This window comes from Capra hircus, chromosome 2 (assembly GCF_001704415.2).
Source record: "Capra hircus breed San Clemente chromosome 2, ASM170441v1, whole genome shotgun sequence".
Lineage (NCBI taxonomy): Eukaryota > Metazoa > Chordata > Mammalia > Artiodactyla > Bovidae > Capra > Capra hircus.
Genome location: NC_030809.1, coordinates 4,548,992 through 4,569,774, shown reverse-complemented (window position 1 = coordinate 4,569,774; position 20,783 = coordinate 4,548,992). Strand labels below are relative to the sequence as shown.

The window sequence follows — 20,783 nt, the reverse complement described above, 5'->3', positions numbered from 1 at the left end:
TTTCCTGCCAAATGTCAACATGAATCAGCCATAGGTATACATATGTCCCCTCCCTTTGGCAGACAACAACAAAATTCTATAAAGCAGTTATCCTTCAATTAAAAAAACATTTTTTTTAAAAAAGTTTCCTGGACTCCCCTAGTGGTCCAGTGATTAAGACTCCACCTTCCCCAAACGGGGGGCGCAGGACCAGTCTCTGGTCAGGGAGCTAGGATTCCACATGCTGTGCTGTGCAGCTGAAAAAAAAGACAGGGTTTCCTGCTCCCCCGGCCCCGATAGCTGTGCTCCCTGGCTTCCCAGGGGTCTGGTGCCTCTTCAGCCAAGGTTAGCCTTTGCTTAGCTTTCCACCCGTCTCCCCCTGAGCTGAGCTTTGGGGTCACTGAGAGGCCCAGCGTGGGAGATAGAAGGGGATAGAAGGGGATATCAGTTCCATGGCCCAGGAAGAGTGAGAACAAATGTCAGCGTCCCCAGACAAGGCAGTGCCTGCTTCAAACCCTTGGGGGCTCCTCTGGATCCCAGTGCCCCTGATGAACTGGGTGAGGGAATTGCTACCTCTGACAAAGTGCTTCATAGACATCGAGGCTGTGACTGCGTCAGCATTGTCCCAGGCTATGTCTGCGCCAGGAGGGTGGTCAGAATCTTCATGTCTCACCGTTTTAAAAAGGTTTTTCAGGGGAGCTCCCTGGTGGCTCAGGTGGTAAAGAATCTTCCTGCAGTTCAAGAGACCCGGGTTCGATACCTGGGTCAGGAAGAACCCCTGGAGAAGGAAATGGCAACCCACTCCAGTATCTTGCCTGGAGAATCCCATGGACAGAGGAGCCTGGCGGGCTACAGTCCATGGGCTCGTAAAGAGTCGGACACGACTCACACTTCAGGGCTTTCAGAAGACCGCACCCCTCCCTGTAGCTGCTTTTGCGTCCTAGCCTCCGGGACCGCCACCGAATTCTCACCAAGCCTCAGGTTCCTTTTCTCGGTTTTAGAATCATCATCGTTTTTTTCCCGTAAAAGTTTTGTCTTCCTCTTTCACTAGAGCAGCAATCCCCAGTCATTTCCTGTTCAGAAAATAGCCAGCGAGGGCCATGAGGCCGCGCGATGCCCTTCACTAAGGACTGGCCTCGGGGTCCCCAGGCGTCGGCGTCAGGCTGCCCCTGGGCTGTGCCGTGGCCCCCGGGCAGCTGTCCTCTCAGCAGTTGGGGGCCACTCTCAGGGCAGAGGCTGGGTCTCCCCATCTCCCTGGCAGGCTGTGGGCCTCCCTGCCTCCATGCCCGTTCCCCTCCAGCCTTGCTTCTCCTTCCACCTTGGCTTTTCCAGAGGGTGAATCTAATCCCATCGCTTCAGCCCTGGGAAGAAGTCCCCCACCTGTAACCTGGCTTTTCGCACCCCTTAGCATCCAGGCCTTGCCCCCCTCCTTCTCCCTTTCCCTCCGCTTTCACCTGGCCAGCTGCTACTTATTCTTTTAAGACCCAGCCCAGGGACCCCCACCTCCAGGAAGCCTTCCCTGACTGAACCCCTGCCTCTCCCAATCAGTTTCTGTATCTGTCTGCTGGGCAGTGAGAGCTGAAAGTGAGGTCTTGTCCTCTCTGTACTTCCAGTGTGGCCCTGAACTGGTGCTCGACTGTTGACACGTGGCCACAATGTCACTGAACTGAACCCCAGCTGCAGGGTTCCCTTCCTGTCCTGTGGCCCTAGCCTCGGCAGGAAGCACCTCGTGGAACAGAGGGGAGCCCCCAGCGGGCTTCGGGTGTGAAGGCCGGGCCCTGGGCTCTGGGCACTGTAGGCTGGTGGGCCCCTCCTCAGCTTGGAAGGCCCTGTCACACCCTCCGCTTCCTCTCATTGTACCTCTTTTCCTGTTTAGCTGACTGTGAGTTAGGCCGAGAACGTTTTCTCCTGCCTTTGAGGACCTGCTCCGATGGAGCTGTTTTCCCTTTGCATCCCCCCCAATGTCTCCCAGGACTCGATGCTCTGACCCGTGGGTGGGCTCTGGGATCAATACCTTTGGACCCAGATCCGAGCTCGACCCATCTAGCCGTGTGAGCAGAGGCAAGGGGCTCACCCCTCCGGGTTGCGGATTCCTCATTTGTAAACAGAAGCTGAGAGCACAGTCCTCGTGGGGCTGTGGCGGCTTCGGCGGCCCAGGCTGCGCGCCCCTGTCCACGTGCGCAGTTGCAGGCTGGTGGTTGTGTCCGCCTCCGAGCCCAGCCGGATGCTTCCTGGATGCCTGCGAGTGCAAACATCCTGTTCTTTTTTGAACTCCTTACTGGAGAAACAGGGACAAATCCGATCTATTTTTTTTCCCCTTCTACTCAGATCGGGTGACAGACAACACAAGCACGGCTGGGCTGAGCTGCTTGACTCTGAGCTGCTGAGCAGGGTGGCCGTTCCTCTCCTGGATTAGGACGGGTTCTGTGGGAACCGGACCACCCCTGAGACGGGAGGGCGGCCCTGATGTCTCCCCGGGGCCAGGACCTGCTGCGGAGTCCCCTCCTCCTGGGCAGCGAGGGCCCTGGGCTCACGTCCTCCCCGTTCCGCCTGCCTCCTTCCCTGCAGGTGAACTTCCGAGGCCCCCGGAATGGCCAGAGATGCTGGGCCGCCAGGACCCCGGTGGAGAAGCGGCTGGTGGTGCTGGTGGCGCTTCTGGCGGTGGCAGTGGTGGCCTGTTTGGCAGTACTGGGCATCCAGTACCGGACAAGTAGGTGCCTCTGTCTGTGATGGGTCATGGGCTCCACTCACTGCTGCCCCGGGCTTTGTCTGCTGGTGTCAGCGGCTGTCCGAGGCTCAGGAGGGAGCTGGGTCTGGGAAGCTGGGGTGGCTGACACAGACTGAGGCCTGGGAGGTGGGTGGATGGGTGATGATAAGGTTTGGGGGTCAGGAGGAGGTGAGTTTGAATCCTGGCCTGGCAACTTGTTATCCGTGTGACTTTGGACAAGTCACTCAGTCTCTCAGAGCTTGTGTTTTCTGCTTTACATGGAGAGACCGGTGGTCAGTTTGAATCCCTCCCACAACTAGCCCATGTTTCTCTGTCCAAACTTGTGTAACAATATGATCAGGCCCCACTTTGATCTCTGAGGATTCGGGATAATATCTGTCACATACCCAGTGCCCGGTAGAACTTCTCTGGCCTCTGTTCCGGGTTCCCTTATTGTTAGGATGCGGGCTGGTTAGACACACGGGCTGGCCCTGTTGCCCATCGACAGTTCCAACAGAACAGCAGCAATGGCTTCCGTTTGCTCAGTACTTTCCATGTACCAAATACCTTGCCTCTCCTTTACAGATGTAATCTCATTTCCTTCTCGCTGCCACTCTGTGAGGTGTGGTTGCTTCTGGCCCCGTTTTCTGCAAAGGAAACTGAGGCAGTGAGACTAAGCTGCTTGCCCAAGGTCACATGTCTAATACGGGAGGGATTCAGCCATGGGTTGGCAGGCGCCTGAGCTCAGGCCCTGTCTTCTGTGTAATTGATGGTATACCCCAGTGTGTGTTACATGCCCAGGAAAGCTGTTCTTCTCTGAGCCAGGGGACCTTTGCGTACCTCTGTCATCTCCTTTCTCTGTCCTACCTTGTATAGCAATATGATCAGACCCCAGTTGGATCCCACTGTCAGGGGTCTGAGGCTGGTTCTCTGTGTCTGGTTGAGTGTATGTAGCAACTGCCTCTCACAGAATCAATGCTCTGTAAGGTCTTATGGACCTGGAAAGGGCAGATCCAAGCTAATAGGGATGGGAGTCCAGTTAATTCTGGGATCTCTCTCTCTGCTCTGTGCCCTTGTATCCAGCTCTCTGATGGCAAGAAGCACCTGGATGAGCAGCCTCTGGGGCTTTGCCAGGAGTTTAATCCCATCGACTTGGTAACCTGGTGCTCAAACCATCAGAGAGATTGTGAACCTCCATAGGATCAGGGAACATCAACTCCAGGCTTTGCTGAGCTTTCTCCGCTGTGAACTGGCTGGCCTGCGTGACTGGCCACACTGCATTGGGGTGGGGAAGGGGTTTGGGGGCCTGAAAAGAGTGCAGGGCTTCATCTGAGTCATCCTCCCATCCCTTCTGGACCAAGCACTCATTCATTCACTTTCTCATTCATTCATTCACTTTCTCATTCATTCATTCACTTTCTCATTCATTCATTCACTCATTATTCATTCCACAAACATTGAACGAGTGCTTACTCTGTGTCAGGCGCCTAGGTGGTACCTAAGAAATAATTGCTTAGTTATTTAGCTGACTTTTTAATGGTTTGTAGATGTTTTACCAAATGTGCCTAGCCCAACAGGTGATTATTACATATCTGATTGATTAATTAGTGATTTTTAACCGTGTGTGCTCAGCATAATGCCTCGATGTCATAGGATACTTTGCAAAGTGAATAAATAAATGATTGAATGAACAAAGAGTGAGAAGGAAGACAAAGTGGGAACAGCCTTTCTCTGCTGATCACCCTTGTCCTGTGGCTGCCATCTTGCTTCATCCTAAAGCAGGTTTAGTTCCAGGCAGTGCAGGCCCTCTCCAGCCTTGTCTGCCCAGCTCTTGGCCCTCTGCATGGGAGCCGATGAGATTCCAACACGCACTGTTGCCCTGAGGTTGCCCCTAGAAGTTCCCAGGACGCTTCTCCATCAGAAACCAGAAGGGAGCCCCCAAAGCCTGGCTTCTACACATACACGTCTGTCGTTGCCAGGTGGGGCCCACAGGAAGGAATCCTGCTTCAGTCTATCCCGTCTGTCTCAGGGCTCCAGATGGGTTTTCCCCAGCCCTGGTCCTGGGTGAGGTGATCTCTTCCCCCCAAGGTGGAGCTGGGCTGGGGATCCGGTGACCCTTGAGCCCGTTCATGTGTCTTTATCAGCTGCCTGAGCCTGGGAAAGCAGTGGTTGCCCCAGATGCTGGTGATAACCAGCAGGTGCTGGCATCAACCATATCTGGGCAGACACTGGGCAGGTCAACGCCGATTTTGGTGATTCTATAAAGACGTACCTGTAAGTTATGTCTGAGCACTTAAATACATATTTATCCACCTTCCTGTGGCACCCTGCTTTCCCGAAACTTACAGATGCTTTGCAAACAATGGCAGCAAAACAAACAATACGTTTTCCAGAAAATATTCTGAAGTGTCTCACTTAGTGTTGAGGCCAGGCACCATCCAGAGCCTCTAACCTTTAGCTAGATCTGGGACCTGCTCCTGCCTTCTCGATGGACCATGCACGACCTAAAGGGAAGAAATATTTCTGCATCTACAGGTGGGAACCAAAGGCTGGACAAAGCTCTTTTATTCATTCAGCTATTCATTAATTCAACAAACACTCAATGGGTAGCTGCTAGGTGCCAAGTTTGCTGAGCAAAGGAGCTATAAATGCAATTAAGATGCTGGCCCTGGGCTTTGCAGGTGGCGCTAGTGGTAAAGAACCCACTTGCCAATGCAGGAAATAAAAGAGACACAGGTTCGATCCCTGGGTCAGGAAGATTCCCCTGGAGGAGGGCATGGCAACCCACCCCAATGTTCTTGCCTGGAGAATCCCATGGATAGAGGAGCCTGGCAAGCTTTGGTCCATAGGGTCGGAAAGAGTGGACACAGCTGAAGTGACTTAGCATGCACGCACGCATGCAAGATGCTGGCCCTACCCTCAGGCTCACTTCCTAGTGGGGCAGGTAAACAGGGAGACGGCCATAACACAAAATAGAGTGTGCTCAGGTAGCAGGCCTCCAGACAGAAGGCGACCAGGGAAGGGTGAGGCTTCCCCAAGGAGAGAGCGCCTGGGCTGAGTTTTGAAGGTGTTGGCATGGGATGAGAGGGACGTAGAAATTATGAATTAATTAATCAAATGTACATGAAGTACCTGCTAGGCCAAGGATCGTTGATAAGGGATCTACAAGCCAATAATAGTTGAACAGCCAAGCAATTATTGCCCAAGTATCACCTGGGCGCTCAAGTATTGCTGTGTGCCTGGCAGAGTAGGTGCTTAAGTGAAGAACTGCCAGGTCTGACTGATTCCTGGTGACGCGTTTCTTATTTAAAACCAAGGCCCCCTGTAATAACTACAGATATCTCTCTGTCTCTCTCAAGCACACACACACGCACAGATTCTGCGTCTTGCTCCCTCAGGATCATTCTCTTTACCGCTGGCCTCTGGGTTTTCCCACCTGCCAAGTATTTGTCAAGCTTGACTTCCTGCAGTTAGTTGTATAAAAACAAGAGGTATTCTTTTCCTTTTCCAAATATGAAGTTATATCATAATAATGAATAGGCTTTTTCAGATGACACAGAAATTCTTTTCCCTCACCCCCCCATAAAGATTTTGGTAAATTTCCTTAATTGAAAAGCAAGGCATGCAACTAAAAGGTCTCATCTAGAGGTATTTAAAATTGTGCCACGTCCCCTACCATTTCCTTTCTCTGTTTTCATGCCTAAAGTGAAACTCGCTCAGTCGTGTCCGACTCTTTGCAACCCCATGGACTACACTGTCCCGTGGAACTCTCCAGGCCAGAATACTGGAGTGGGGAGCCTTGCCCTTCTCCAGGGGATCTTCCCAACCCAGGAATCGAACCCAGGTCTCCTGCATTGCAGGCGGATTCTTTACCAGCTGAGCCGCAAGGGAAGCCCATTTTCATGCCTAACGGTTCAATAATCTTTAATTGTTGCACAGTCATCTCAGAACAGGAAATTATTGGTTGGCCAAAAAGATCATCCCAGTTTTCTGTAACATCCTCCAGAAAAACCCGAGCAACCTTTCTGACCAGCCCAACCCCTGGAAATAGAATCGCCCTGAGTTTTGTGCTGTCGTTCGACCCTTCGGAGCCTTCCGTCCACCCTCGGACCTTGGGCTTGTCATCAGATGCTAATCAGCACTCGGGTTGCTAGCCCAGCCCCAGCCAGCGTTGTGTCTCCGGGTGAGATGATGAGCAGCCCTGCCAGCCCGTGCGCTCTCTTCTGCTCTCTGAGGGTTGATCTGGTAACCTCAGACCCTAGGATTCCAGGGAGCTGATCCCCTGCCCCCACTGCCTAGCCACCAGGTTATTTCCTCGTCATCAGGCAGCTGGTCCTCCTCTTCCTCATCTGCAGATGGAGAAACCCAGCTTCGGAGGGATGAGGTTGCCAGCACGAGGCCAGAGGCAGAGAGCTGGGCTTTGCACCCAGGTCTAGGAAGGAGCCCCCAGCACCTGCCCTGCCAGCCTCCTCCCTGCGCAGTGGGAACGGAAGGGCCACAGCAGCCCCGGGTGGGGCCGGCCCAGCAGCAGTGCGGGGATGTAGGAAGAACCCAGCTTCAGTGTTGCCGAAGCAGCACAGAGCGGGTTCAGTCCGGGTGCTCCCAGGCCGCCGGGGGACACTCAGAGCCTCCGTGTCCTCATCTGCCCACGGGGGTCTCGCCCCCGTTAGCGGGACACCGGCCCCTCTGGTTGCCCGTCTGCTCGGGTCAACAGGCGGTGTGGATCCTCTTTCTCCTGCGGTTGGGTTTGTCTCACCACCTGGGGCCGGACCCCCGCTCAGGCGGCCCCCGGCTTGCTTCCTCTGCTTGAGCCCGCTGACCGACCTCAGGGCTGGCGTCGGGCCCCGTCTGCCGGCCTCTGCCCCAGGCCCTACAGAATCAGCTCAAAGTGAAGAGCAAAGTCGCTCAGTCGTGTCCGACTCTTTGCGAACCCATGGACTGTAGCCTACCAGGCTCCTCCGTCCGTGGGATTTTCCCAGGCACGAGTACTGGAGTGGGTTGCCATTTCCTTCTGCAGAGGATCTTCCCGACCCAGGGATCGAACCCGTGTCTCCCGCATTGCAGGCAGACGCTTTACCGTCTGAGCCACCAGGGGAGTGCATAGAATCAGCTCAGAGGAAGCAGATTTCCTTGTTTGTCGTGCTTTGTGGGCACTTGTAGGGTTTGGCAGCCCTCCGCCAGGGGGCCAGTCATCACGGGAAGAGCTCCCTTCCAGGCCCAAAGCAGAGAGAGGATGGGACTCAGACCCCACGGGCCACTGAGCAGGGTGCTTAGGCTCCCTGTGCCTCTGTCTCCTGATATATGAAAATGGCTTTAAGCAAAGTGGTCTGTTAGGGTTGTTTCCTTTTCGCTTTCCTGAAAATTCAGTGAGATGATTCTCCTGCCTTATACCCAGTGGGAGTGATTTTTCACGCTCCCTTCTAGTCCTCGGTCTTTCCTTCTCCCTGAGTCCTGGCACCATGCTGTCCACGTCGCACGTTTCCCGTGGACTACGTATCCTCAGTGAGCGCGTGGATAGTAAATATCGGACATTTCTACGTATCCTCAGTGAGCGTGTGTATAATAAATAACGGACATTTCTCCTGTAGTCTTGACTTTTCTTGGATAAGTTTGCGTCCCCCACGAAATTATTAAAAAAGACTATGCTTTTATATCCCCACCACACTCATACACACACCACACACACACATACACACACACACCTACCTGCACTCAACAAAGAACCTGGAAGATGCTCAGTAGTTATTTTGTTGAATAAATGAATGCATGAATGAGTAAACGAATTTGTTGAGCATCAGGAAATAATTTTTAAAAATCAATGAATATTTATGGAGGGACTGATTAAAAGAAGCACCTTGGTTCTGGTTTTAAAGTCATAGGAAGGATTTTAGGCAGCTCAACAGAAGTCTTATTTTACGAGCCAGGAGATCATAAATCCACTGAAATCTTTGTCTCTGTAGTGTTCTGGTGATTGTCTCTTTGGTCAGGGCTGGGGTGGGGCCCAGACCACCTGCACTGTATTTCCATAGCCTCCTCCCTGCCTGCCCTTCATTGACCTCTTACCCTTGAACCCTGCCAGGAACTCCCTCGGTGTGCCTAAGTGAGGCCTGCATCTCGGTGACCAGCTCCATCTTGAGTTCCATGGACCCCACGGTGGACCCCTGCCAGGACTTCTTCACCTATGCCTGCGGCGGCTGGATCAAAGCCAACCCCGTGCCGGATGGCCACTCACGCTGGGGGACCTTCAGCAACCTCTGGGAACACAACCAAGCCATCATCAAGCACCTCCTCGGTAGGCACCCGGCGGGGGGACTGCGGAATGGGCTGCAGAGGGGGCCTTCCCTCTGCACCCGCCAGGTTCAGCTAAAGGGCGAGGTTGGCGGGATGGGGAGGCAAAAGGGTTGGGAGCAGACGAGGCTGGGTTAGAATGTCTGCCCCATCTCTGGGTGTGTGATCCTAACTTACTTATCAGTGAGCCTCACTTTCTCCATCTGTAAAAATGGGACTCAGTTCAGTTCAGTTCAGTCGCTCAGTCATGTCCAACTCTTTGCGACCCCATGAATCACAGCACGCCAGGCCTCCCTGTCCATCACCAACTCCCAGAGTTCACTCAGACTCATGTCCATCAAGTCAGTGATGCCATCAGGCCATCACTGTCGTCCCCTTCTCCTCCTGCCCCCAATCCCTCCCAGCATCAGAGTCTTTTCCAATGAGTCACCTCTTCGCATGAGGTGGCCAAAGTACTAGTAAGGCCCAAACTGCAGAGTTTCAAGAACTAGAGAGCAGATGTGTGGAGCATTAGCATGGTGTGTACGGCACGTCATAGGTGCGTAAGAGCTGTAGCTGTGCTCGTAGTTTATGGCTTCAAGCTGTGGCTTAGTTTTGGACTGGTTTTGACTGGGAGATTTGCAAGTTGTGAGCAAAAAGAATGAAGGCTGAGCGTGCTGGGTCCAGATCCAGGTTCTGACAACGGTTTATCTGAGAGTCATCCAAAGGCAGGAGTCTTCCTGGGCCTCGTGGTAATCCGGTTTGCGTGATAAGCAGTCTCACCAAAGTCCGTCGCGTTATACCCTGTTGGGCCGTTAGCACTTCTAGCTGACCTTGGTGTTGGTGGTTTACCCTTAGGTTAGGGTCCCACGTCTGTCTTGGTTGAGGCTGTCCTTGGTCAGTGTCTGTTGAATTAGCATCTGCCCCGGAGGGTGCTCCTCTATATGTGGAATCAAAACTCGCCGTGCTGTAACCTATAAAGGTCCCGACGTGAACCCCTTTGGGGCCAAGACCTTCTCCATGCCTGTCTCCTGCTGACCCCTGCCCCATCCTGGGACCTTCAGTGCTGATAGGAGCTAGATCGTGAAAAGTCAGTCCATTAATTCATCAATGATAGAACTTAGATTCAAGAAATACCTATTAAATTAAAAAAAAAACTTTCTTAAAAAATAAAACCTTCTTAATACTCCAAAGTAGGTAAACTGAAGAAGACATCTAAAAGAGGGCTCAGTCATGTCTGATTCTTTGCGACCCTATGAACTATAGCCCGCCAGGCTCTTCTGCCCATGAGATTCTCCTGGCAAGAATACTGGAGTGGGTTACCACTGCCTCCTCCAGGGGGATCTTCCTGACCCAGGGATTGAACCCTCGTCTCCTGCATTGGCAGGCAGATTCTTTACCACTGGTGACACCTGGGAAGCCCCTAAAAAGGGGTAGATCTTCTCAACAGGACAGAGACCTTCCTACGAGACAGGAAAAGATTCTAACTTGATGATTATGAATTTCAGGAGACTGTGTCTTTAAGATGAAAGTGGAAATTAGCAAACCAGATTAAGGAGACCTTTCCTTTCTTTCTCACCTCAGCCCCAGGGGGCGTGGCTGCTGCAGGGTGAAACTCACCCACCACTTCTCCTTGGTACCCAGAAGCTCCTGGGCAGGGCCCCTGGGCACAAGGAGACCTCCTTGTCTCCCTGAGGATCAGAAAAGGTGGTGGGTGGAGGTGGGGCTGAGGGAGCCCCATGTCAGGAATAACACAGCCCCCTGCATGCTTTATGCCACCCGATTGCCTTTGCAAGGGGATCCAGCCTTTTATTTCAGGACTGAAGGCAGATATGTCTGTGGTGACCAGACTGGAGCTCAGGGACATCCTTTCCGCAGCATCTAAAGACGCAGGTGGAGACTGGGCCGGGATCATCAACCAAAGCAGGAGAACGGAGGACTTCCCTGAAGGCCCAGTGGTTTAGATTCCACACTTCAGCTGCAGGAGCCACAGGTTCCCTGCTTGGGAAACGAAGATCCCATATGCTGCACGGTGCAGCCCCAGACATAAATAAGTTGTATTTGGGGACTTCCCCGGCAGTTCAGTGGTTAAGAGTATGTGCTTCCATGCAAGGGGCACAGGTTCGATCCCTGGTCTGGGGAATAGACTAAGATCCCACAGTGCTGTGCTGCGTGGTCAAAAAAAAAATGGAAAACACGGCAGGAGAATAGTCTCGGTAGGATAATGATATGGGCTGGTGCCTCTACATCCTTCACCAGGACCTGGATTCAAGTCCTGGTTCTGCCACTTACTGTGTGATCTTGGGTCAGTGATGTAACCTCTGTGGGCTTCTTGTCATCAGTACAGTGGGAACCGCACCTCCTCCAGGTTGTGAAAATTAGATGGAAAAATATCTATAAAGCACTTTGCTGGAGCCAAGCATATTGTGGTGGCTGCTGGCTGTGCTGGTGTTACTCTCGTTATTCACCCTTGACCTTTGCCCAACACTGCAGTTTACAGAGCTCTTTTGTAGATAACCATTCCTTGTGACCCTGCTCCTTAAGGAGCTAGGAAGCTATCGCTCACCGCACTTGATAGATGAGGAACCAAAAGTCCAGAGAGCTCCCCAAGACAGGCTAGTAGGTGGCAGAAGTGCCACTGCCTGAATCCTGCCCACGTGTCCCTTTCCTGTCCGATGCCACCTCCTCTGGGCACCAACGATGGTACAGCTCCCTGTCCACCTTTTTTGGGGAGAACTTGCAGGAAGCACAAAGTGTTGAGAGTCTGAAGGAAAGGAGGAAACGGACCGGCACTTGCTGAGTGTCTGCTCCTTGCCGGGCTGTGTACCAGGCTCTATATCCACTGCCTCAATCCTCACGGCTACCCTGGGACCTAGAATTTGCGATCCCGTTTCCTGGATGACGAAACAAAAGTTAAGCTTGCCAAGGACACCCTGCCGGTCCAGGGGCTTCAGCCAAGGGGACCAGTTCACACCGAGAACGGACTGCGGAGAAAGGCAGACGGGCCCTCTGCCTCCCCGGGCAGGCCCGGAGCTGGCTCTTGGGGAGGGCACCCCTGGGTCCCGATCTGCTGCCTCTGGGAGGATCGTGGGTCTTATCAGGAAGACCTTGGGTCTCAGCCAAGACTCAGCCCATCCCCACACCCTGTCCCGCCCCCACAGCAGTGGCCTCCAGTCTTGACTCTGGCCTTCCATCCCCGCTGTCCCTGAGGGTGGGGAGCTGCACTGAGCTGGCGTGCAACAGCCAGGACCCTGCGTACAAGCCCCTGACCCTGGGTCAGGGCCCAGTGGGATCAGGAACCCCAACAGGCTAGCCGATGACGTGTGGCCTTGGACGAGTGACCCGCCTTCTCTACAGCTTCGTTTCACTATCTGTAAAAGGTGGATGATGGTATTGCCTGATGCTCAAGGTTACTGTGGGTATCATCTTGCGTGTGATGGGTTAGCATGCTTGGCTCAGAGCCTGGCACCCAGTAGGCGCTCAGCAGAACTGCCCTCCTCGGTGGTGGGGATGGATGAGTTCCAGGTCAGCCCTCTCCCTACAGGCTGTGTGACTACAGAGGGCTGCCCCCCCTGCTTCAGCCCTTCACCTATGAAGTGGAAACCAACTCAGAGTACTGGCCAGGGTGTTCTAAGGATTCATGGGCTGGTCACAGAGAGAGTAATTATTGCTTCTTTTATTTCTTTTATTTCTTGGACTTGCCTGGTGGCTCAGACGGTAAAGCGTCTGCCTACGTTTCGGGAGACCTGGGTTCGACCCCTGGGTCAGGAATATCCCCTGGAGAAGGAAATGGCAACCCACTCCAGTACTATTGCCTAGAAAATCCTATGGACAGAGGAGCCTGGCAGGCTACAGTCCATGGGGTTGCAAAGAGTCAGACACGACTGAGCGACTTCACTTTTCACTTATTTCTTAAAAAAAAAAAAAAAAAAAAGTAACCGGAGTATAGTTGCTTTACAGTGTTGTATCAGTTTCTGCTGCGCAGTGTGGTGAGTCAGCTACGCATGCACATATATCCCCTCCCGTTTAGGTCACCACCGAGCGCTATAGCAGAGCCCCTGTGCGATATGGTGGGCTCTCCGTAGTCGCCTGTTTCACACGCAGTATCAGGAGTGTCTGTGTGTCGGTCCCGATCTCCCGATTCATCCCATGCCTCCGCTTTCCCCACTGGCATCCATCTGTGACTCTCTATCTACTTTGTAAATAAGATTGTTTATACCAGCCTTTTCAGATTCTACACATACGCGTTAATACACGGTGTTTGTTTTTCTCTTATAGAAGCCCTGATAGAGCCTCTTAGCAGAAGGAGGTCTGAAAGTGTTAGGCATTCAGTCTTGTCTGACTCTGCAATCCCATAGCCAGGCTCCTATGTCCATGGAATCTCCAGGCAAGAATACTGGAGTGGGTAACCATTCCCTTCTCCAGGGGATCTTTCCGACTCAGGGATCGAACCCAGGCCTCCTGCATTACAGGCAGATTCTTTATCATCTGAGCTGCCAGGGAAGCCCCAAGGAGGTATGGGGGTGTCCCAGACCATGCTGGGTTGTTTACTTGTATTATTTTCTTTAAGCCATGGAGTATATGCCCATTTTACAGATGTGATTCACAAATACAAAGGAAACAGATCTAGGCAGTGGTGGAGCTGGGGCCTCAGACCTGTCTTTCTCTACTGATTCTGCTGTGCACAGAGGTCACGGAGCAGCCCAGAAGTATGGTCTGCCCTGCCATCTCTTTTCCCTGACAGCTGCTTGATTTTGTTCTCTGGGCCAGCGGAGACCTGACTGGGGCCCAGTGAACAAGTAGCTGGGGTCCCCTCATGTCATTATGACCGAGAGCTTCCCCATGAGGTATATCCTGGCATCCCCTCCCCCTAGGCTCACTGTTGAAAACCAGTCTAGAAACGGCCCCTGCCCTGTGGACCTTGATACCTGGGACTCTTGATACCTGGAAATTCCTGAAGGGGCGGGAAGCAGGTGAGCAGGTGAGCGAAATATGCAGGCGCGTGGGCCAGTGCATTCTTGGGCTCCAGGTCAGGCTGGTTTCAGCTCCCCCAAGACAAAGGGGTCAGCCAGCAGGTCTTGGGAGGGATTGGATACACAGGGGGCCTGGCTAGGCAGGCTGGCCTGGGTGGGGGCGGCTTCTCTCGGAGGAAAAAGACAACTCAGAGCACAGTGAGGATTGTTATCAGCTGGTCATGCAGGACAGCTGTCACCATCATTTGCCCCGTGACCTTGGGCGAGCCCCTTCTCTCTGTGAACAGTGGGTTTGCTCTGGCCCCTCCGAGGAAATCTGGGGACATCTGTAGCAGGTGGGTTGAGCTGAGCCAAGTGCCACCGTGGCATATCTTGGCAGCCTGCTGGCTAGAGGGGGCGACCTCAGCCGCATGAGACCCAGGTGCCTCAGCCGGAAGACTCTCTGCCATCCATACACACTGCCGGCGGGGGCTGCCCTCGTAGGCTTTGGGGAGACCGGAGGGTGTCCTCACTTCATCAGGGGAAAGATATGGTTGGACCTGTCACCCTGAGGCTGGGCCCTCGCCTTAGGCATTCTACCTAGTAGTGCTTTTAGCACAGGCTATTCTGCCATCTAGAATACCTTCCCCACCCCGTCCCAGTCCTGTAAGACTCTGTCAAACCTGCTTCTCCCGTTATGCCTTCTGTGGTTACCAAAGGGCCTCTCCAGGCTTGAGCTACAATTAAATTTTGTGTACTTGTCAAGTTTACTGTATATTCTAAAATGAATCATGCAAAAAAAATAATTGATGCCTACTTGTAACAATAAACTGTGGGAAATTCTGAAAGAGATGGGAATACCAGACCACCTGACCTGCCTCTTGAGAAATCTGTATGCAGGTCAGGAAGCAACAGTTAGAACTGGGCATGGAACAACAGACTGGTTCCAAATAGGAAAAGGAGTACATCAAGGCTGTATATTGTCACCCTGCTGATTGAACTTCTATGCAGAGTACATCATGAGAAACGCTGGGCTGGAAGAAGCACAAGCTGGAATCAAGATTGTCGGGAGAAATATCAATAACCTCAGATATGCAGGTGACACCACCCTTATGGCAGAAAGTGAAGGGAAACTGAAAAGCCTCTTGATGAAAGTGAAAGAGGAGAGTGAAAAAGTTGGCTTAAAGCTCAACATTCAGAAAACGAAGATCATGGCATCTGGTCCCATCACTTCATGGGAAATAGATTAGGAAACAGTGGAAACAGTGTCAGACTATTTTTTTGGGGCACCAAAATCACTGCAGATGGTGATTACAGCCATGAAATTAAAAGACAGCATATTCAAAAGCAGAGACATTACTTTGCCAACAAAGGTCCGTCTAGTCAAAGCTATGGTTTTTCCAGTAGTCATGTATGGATGTGAGAGTTGGACTGGGAAGAAAGCTGAGTGCTGAAGAATTGATGCTTTTGAACTGTGGTGTTGGAGAAGACCCTTGAGAGTCCCTTGGACTGCAAAGAGCTCCAACCAGTCCATCCTAAAGGAGATCAGTCCTGGGTGTTTGTTGGAAGGATGCTAAAGCTGAAACTCCAATACATTGGCCATCTTTGGCGAAGAGTTGACTCATTGGAAAAGACCCTGATGCTGGGAGGGATTGGGGGCAGGAGGAGAAGGGGACGACAGAGGATGAGATGGCTGGATGGCATCACCGACTCGGTGCACATGAGTCTGAGTGAACTCCGGGAGTTGGTGATGGACAGGGAGGCCTGGCGTGCTGCAACTCATGGGGTCGGGAAGAGTCGGACACGACTGAGTGACTGAACTGAACTGAACTGTAACAGTTCAAGTAATGCAGATTCCCTGAAGCCCAAGTAAATGGTTTCCCTTTCTTCTACTCCTGACCAGATACAGACAGAATCATTCCAATGGCATCGAATCTGTCTGTGTCGGGGACTTAGCGGTTCATCATGCCACCCTGTGACATCTCTTCTGTTGTCATTTTGTTTTACCTTTCCAGTATTTACTGTCGAATGTAGCTTCATCTTCCTATGCACGATGAAAACTCTGTGGACCAGATCTGCATGTGAAATGCCTTCTATCCAGTGTCACTCCCACAGCAGCAGGCCCTTCTTTCTCTTTCATGTTTGGTGAGGGGCGGGGGTGGTTAGGTGGATTGGCTTTTTAATCAATCATTTATTTATCTTTGGGGCGCTGGGTCTGCTTGCTGTGCCCGCGCTCTCTCTGGTTGTGGTGAGCAGGACTCCTCTCCCTTGCCATGTGTGGGCTTTTCATTACTGGGGCTTCTCTCGTTGCAGAGCGTGGGCTCTAGCCGCTCAAACTCCATAGTTGTGGTGCACGGGCTTAGTCGCTCTGTGCGTGCATGCGTGCTAAGTCACTTCAGTTGCATCTGACTCATTGCAACCCTATAGACTGTAACCCGCCAGGCTCCTCTGTCTGTGGGGTTTCTCCAGGCAAGAATACTGGAATGGGTGGCCATACCCTCCTCCAGGGGATCTTCCTGACCCAGGGATCGAACCTGCGCCTCTTACGTCTCCCGCATTGGCAGGCAGGTTCTTTACCAGTAGCATCACCGGGGAAGCCCTATTTCCTCTGTAGCATGTGGGGTCTTCCCACCCAAGGCTGACCCTGTGTCCCCTGCGTTGGCAGGCAGATTCTTCACCGCTGGATCACCAGTGAAGTCCCTAGATGGACTGAGTGATGAGTTGATCCACGGATGGGAGTGGGTGTCCAGGGCTTCTTAGGGGCGGCTGGATTGCTTCAGATCCCCCTCTGGTGTTCCAGGCCAACCTGCAGGAGGGGAAAGAGATGGCGAGAGAGCGTAGGCCTCTGCTCTGGCCTCAGCCACTCACTGGTGTGCCCGCACTGTCTCTGGTTGTGGTGAGCAGGGGCCTTGGACTGGTGACCCAGCCTCTTGCCTATAAGTTGGCACCCATGTCTGCGGCCGCCCAGCGTCTGTCTCATCCCAGGAGTGCTGTGGGAAAGGGTGTGCCAATAAAAACTTCCAGAGGAAGAAGTAGGCCGATTAAATGCGTTGCTTTTTTTCCTCTCTGGGACTTTGGGGAAGTGACAGAGGAAGTTTCTGGAATTCGGGGTCCCTGGAAGGAAGTACCCAGGCAGTCGGGAGTCCTGTTGTCTGGTCCTGGGCTGCCAAATTGTCTCCAGACCACTGGGGTCCTGGAAGTGCCACCGTTTTCAAAATATGGCCCCCTTCTGGGTCCTCGGGCCTTCCCTGGTGGCTCAATGGTTAAAAAAAAAAAATCTTGCTCACCAGTGCAGAGACTCAGGAGACGTGAGCTCAATCCCTGGGTTGGGAGGATCCCCTGGAGGAGGAGATGGTAACCCACTCCAGTATTCTTGCCTGGAGAATCCCATAGACAGAGGAGCCTGGCGGGCTACAGTATAGGGGTGGCAAGAGTCGGATATGACTCAGTGACTGAGCGCGCACACACACTGGGTCCTAGACACTGCCCAGCCCCTTCCTCCTCGGCTGCTCTCCACTTCTGGGAAATAAACACGGTCTGGGGTGTTTTAAAGGAAACCAGGCTTTTCCTCAGGAGAAAATCAACTGTGCCCGATGTCACTTGGAAAACGAGCCTGCTCCCTCGGCCCGAGTGATGGACGCCTTTGTCTGCAGAGCCCCAGGCACACCTTCCTTGCTCTCAGCAGCTCCATGCTGTCCGCTGACTGTGGGGCAGCTTCGCTAGGTGCCCGGGGTTGTGGAAGGAATTTAGCAGTCTTTCTTTGTGGAACTTACATTCCCACAGGGGAGACAGTCAACAAATTAATGAGTTAATAAATTACATGGTTGTAAAGACTTCAGCTCAGTTCAGTTCAGTCGCTCGCTCAGCTGTGTCTGACTCTTTGCGACCTCATGGACTGCAGCACGCCAGGCCTCCCTGTCTATCACCAGCTTCTGGAGTTTACTCAAACTCATGTCCATCTGGTAGGTGATGCCATCCAACTGTCTCATCCTCTGTCGTCCCCTTTTCCTCCCACCTTCAATCTTTCCCAGCATCAGGGTCTTTTCCAGTGAGTCAGATCTTCCCATCAGGTGGCCAAAGTATTGGAGTTTCAGCTTCAGCATCAGTCCTTCCAATAAATATTCAGGACTGATTCCCTTTAGAATGGACTGGTTGGATCTCCTTGCAGTCCAAGGGACTCTCAAGAGTCTTCTCCAACACCACAGGTCAAAAGTATCAATTCTTTGGCGCTTAGCCTTCTTCACAGTCCAACTCTCACATCCATACATGACTACTGGAAAAACCATAGCCTTGACTAGATGGACCTTAGTCGGCCCTGGGGTAGGAGTGTGGGATCAAGAGGGAGGGAACAGAAGACAGGCTCGAGCTGGAGGCGGCGAGGCGGCAAGGCCCAGGTCATTCAGGGCGGTGTTTCCCAACCTTTTCTAATGACTGCCCCCTCTCTAAAATCTTAACCCCACAGATATACTGTATGCTTGTTTCTGTACTGTTCTTGTGGTTTAGTCACTCACTAAGTCGTGTCCAACTCTTTTGTGACCCCCATGGTCTATAAACTGCCAGGCTTCTCTGTCCATGGAATTTCCAGGCAAGTGTACTGGAGAGGATTGCCATTTCCTTCTCCAGGAGATCTTCCCAGCCCAGGGATCAAACCTGCATCTCCTGCACTGGCAAGTGAGTTCTTTACCACTGAGCCACCAGGGAAGCCCTGTATGTGTTCATAAAATAAGATGTTTCTAGGGACTTTACTGGTGGTCCAGGGGTTAAGACTTCACCTTCTAGTGCTGGTGGGGCAGGGGGCGGGTGGTGGTGTATGGCTTCAGTCCCTGGTTGGGGAGCGAAGATCCCATATGCCTCATGGCCAAAGAGATCACAACCATAAAACAGAAGGAATATTGTAAAAATTCAACCATGGGAAAAAAAAAAAAGTCCACATTTTTAAAAAACTTTTAAAAAAAGGCTGTGCTTCCAGTGCAGAGGGCGCAGGTTTGATCCCTGGTCAGAGAATGAAGATTCTGCATGCTGCTTGGCACAGCCAAGGAAACAAAAAGAACAAGATGGTTCTGCTATTCAAGAATTAATTTTCTCCCCACTTTAGGAGCAGTATTAGCCTCATTGAGAATGCATGCTGTAGGGCCCTCTAGGCAATATTAGGAATGTGTCTACTCCTATGCCTCTTTGAGCTAAAAATATTCAAGACAGCAGCTCCGTTGACTGCCCCCAAGGTTCCACGTGGATGTCTGATAGATCTCAAATGTAAAATAGCTGGAATCCGAAGTGCTGGTTCCATTCACGGAACCTGCCTTCCACCGCCCACTTCTGTAGCTCAGCGCCCCCGGCTCTGGCCGGGGGAACCTGGCAGCGTCTCAACTCCTGCTTCCTCTCGTGTTCCCCCCACTGGCTTCTCGGTCCTTCTTTCTGCCACCCTGCCCCCTCCCTGAGCATTGCTCCATCGCTCTGCTGGTCTGTTGCAGCGAGCTCCCAGCTGGCCGTCTCACCCTGGCTCCTGTCCTGCAAGGAGTCTGCGGGGTCGCAGGTGCCTTTAAGCGAGGAGGAAGGAGAGGAGGTGGAAAAGATGCCATGGGTGGTCCTGAGGGGCGCAGGAGCCAGGTGGGGTGGGGGGTGGTGGAGGAACTTGGCCTGCTCCCAGGGCTCCAGCCTCAGCCTGCATGGTCAGGTGCTGGGGACGGAGCGTGCTCAGTCCCTGAAGGCCTCATCCTCTGTCCCTCCCTGCCCCCCGCGCCACCTCCTTTCCTCCCCTTGCCAGTCTCCCCTGGGCCCTGGCCTCAGCACCCTCTTGGCCCCCAGATACAGCTTCTTCCTCATCAGACAGAGACTCTGGGCTCCGTTCTTTCTGCGCCCATCGCTGCGGGCTGCCGTGTGCCCGCCCAGTGCAGGGGGAGCAGGGGGGACTCGGCCGTGGACTGGTGGGCAAGGCCGCCAAGCCCCACGTTGGCAGTTGCTCCACATCTTCATGCTTCCTTCCCAGAGCGCCAGCACGGCATTCTTGGGCCTCCCCCGCCTTCCTGTTTAAAGCCCCTGGACTTGCTCCTTGTAGCATCACCCCACGCATAATCAGAGGTCTTGTGTGGACCACGCTGTTGTCCATCTGGCCCGTCAAGCTGCGGACCTCACGCTGCCACACCTGTGTGTCCCGAGTTGCCCAGTGCCTCCTCCTCCCCGACCCCGGCAGCCCCCAAACCGCTGGAGCTTAGTAAACATTTGTGAGGAATTGAGCCGAGGTTGACCACAGGGGTGTGGAGCCAGGAGGAAGGAAGTTTGAAGCTGAGAGGGAAGTCGAGGCATTCCACCTCCCAGCCATCATTCAGGGTTGTATCTGATGGGTCTGCCTGGAACTCGCTGTAATGAGCATAGCCAGGCTGTTCCTTGGGAGTCTTTATTTGGGCCTCTTATCTCAGTGGCCTTGAGGCCGCGAAGGAGAGAGATACTAGGCCCTTCTGTGGGCCAGAGCACGCAGAACGTGCCTCCCCTGATGCTGGTCTGGCATTTCAAGGTCACGGCCAGAGCCAGCTGAGGGCAGTGGGATGCTGGGGTCTGGTGAGCAGTGATGGTTCTTCAACAGCCTAGCTGCTGGGGTATGTTGCCGTAGAAATGAGGCCCGTTGGAGGCGGTGGGAGCCCCCACTTTGCGTTCCCTGATGTTCTGCTTGGAGAGTCTGGGGAGCCGGACAGCTCTCGCCCCATCTGGCCCCTGCTCCCCGCCCCCAGAAGGCTCTTCTCATACTCCAGGAGGGCCCAGGGGGCGCTCAGTTGTCTCCAGGGCTCAGCAGTGGTCCCCGGTAAACTCCAGGGTTGTGTGTACCCTCCACAGCCCCGCAGCACGCCCCCCGACCTCCGTCTCCATACCACCCTTCAAACTCC

General features: G+C 53.2%; 1 protein-coding gene across 2 annotated transcripts in view; it reads left to right on the top strand.

Annotated features, from left to right (window-relative positions):
• Positions 1-20,783, top strand: part of ECE1 (endothelin converting enzyme 1) — a 124,187-nt gene that overhangs the window by 66,453 nt on the left and 36,951 nt on the right. For both annotated transcript variants that reach the window (XM_018055197.1, XM_018055201.1), the window contains exons 3-4: positions 2,548-2,689; positions 8,766-8,978. In XM_018055197.1, the coding sequence (XP_017910686.1) occupies positions 2,548-2,689; positions 8,766-8,978 (355 nt within the window). The remainder of the gene's footprint in view (positions 1-2,547; positions 2,690-8,765; positions 8,979-20,783) is intronic.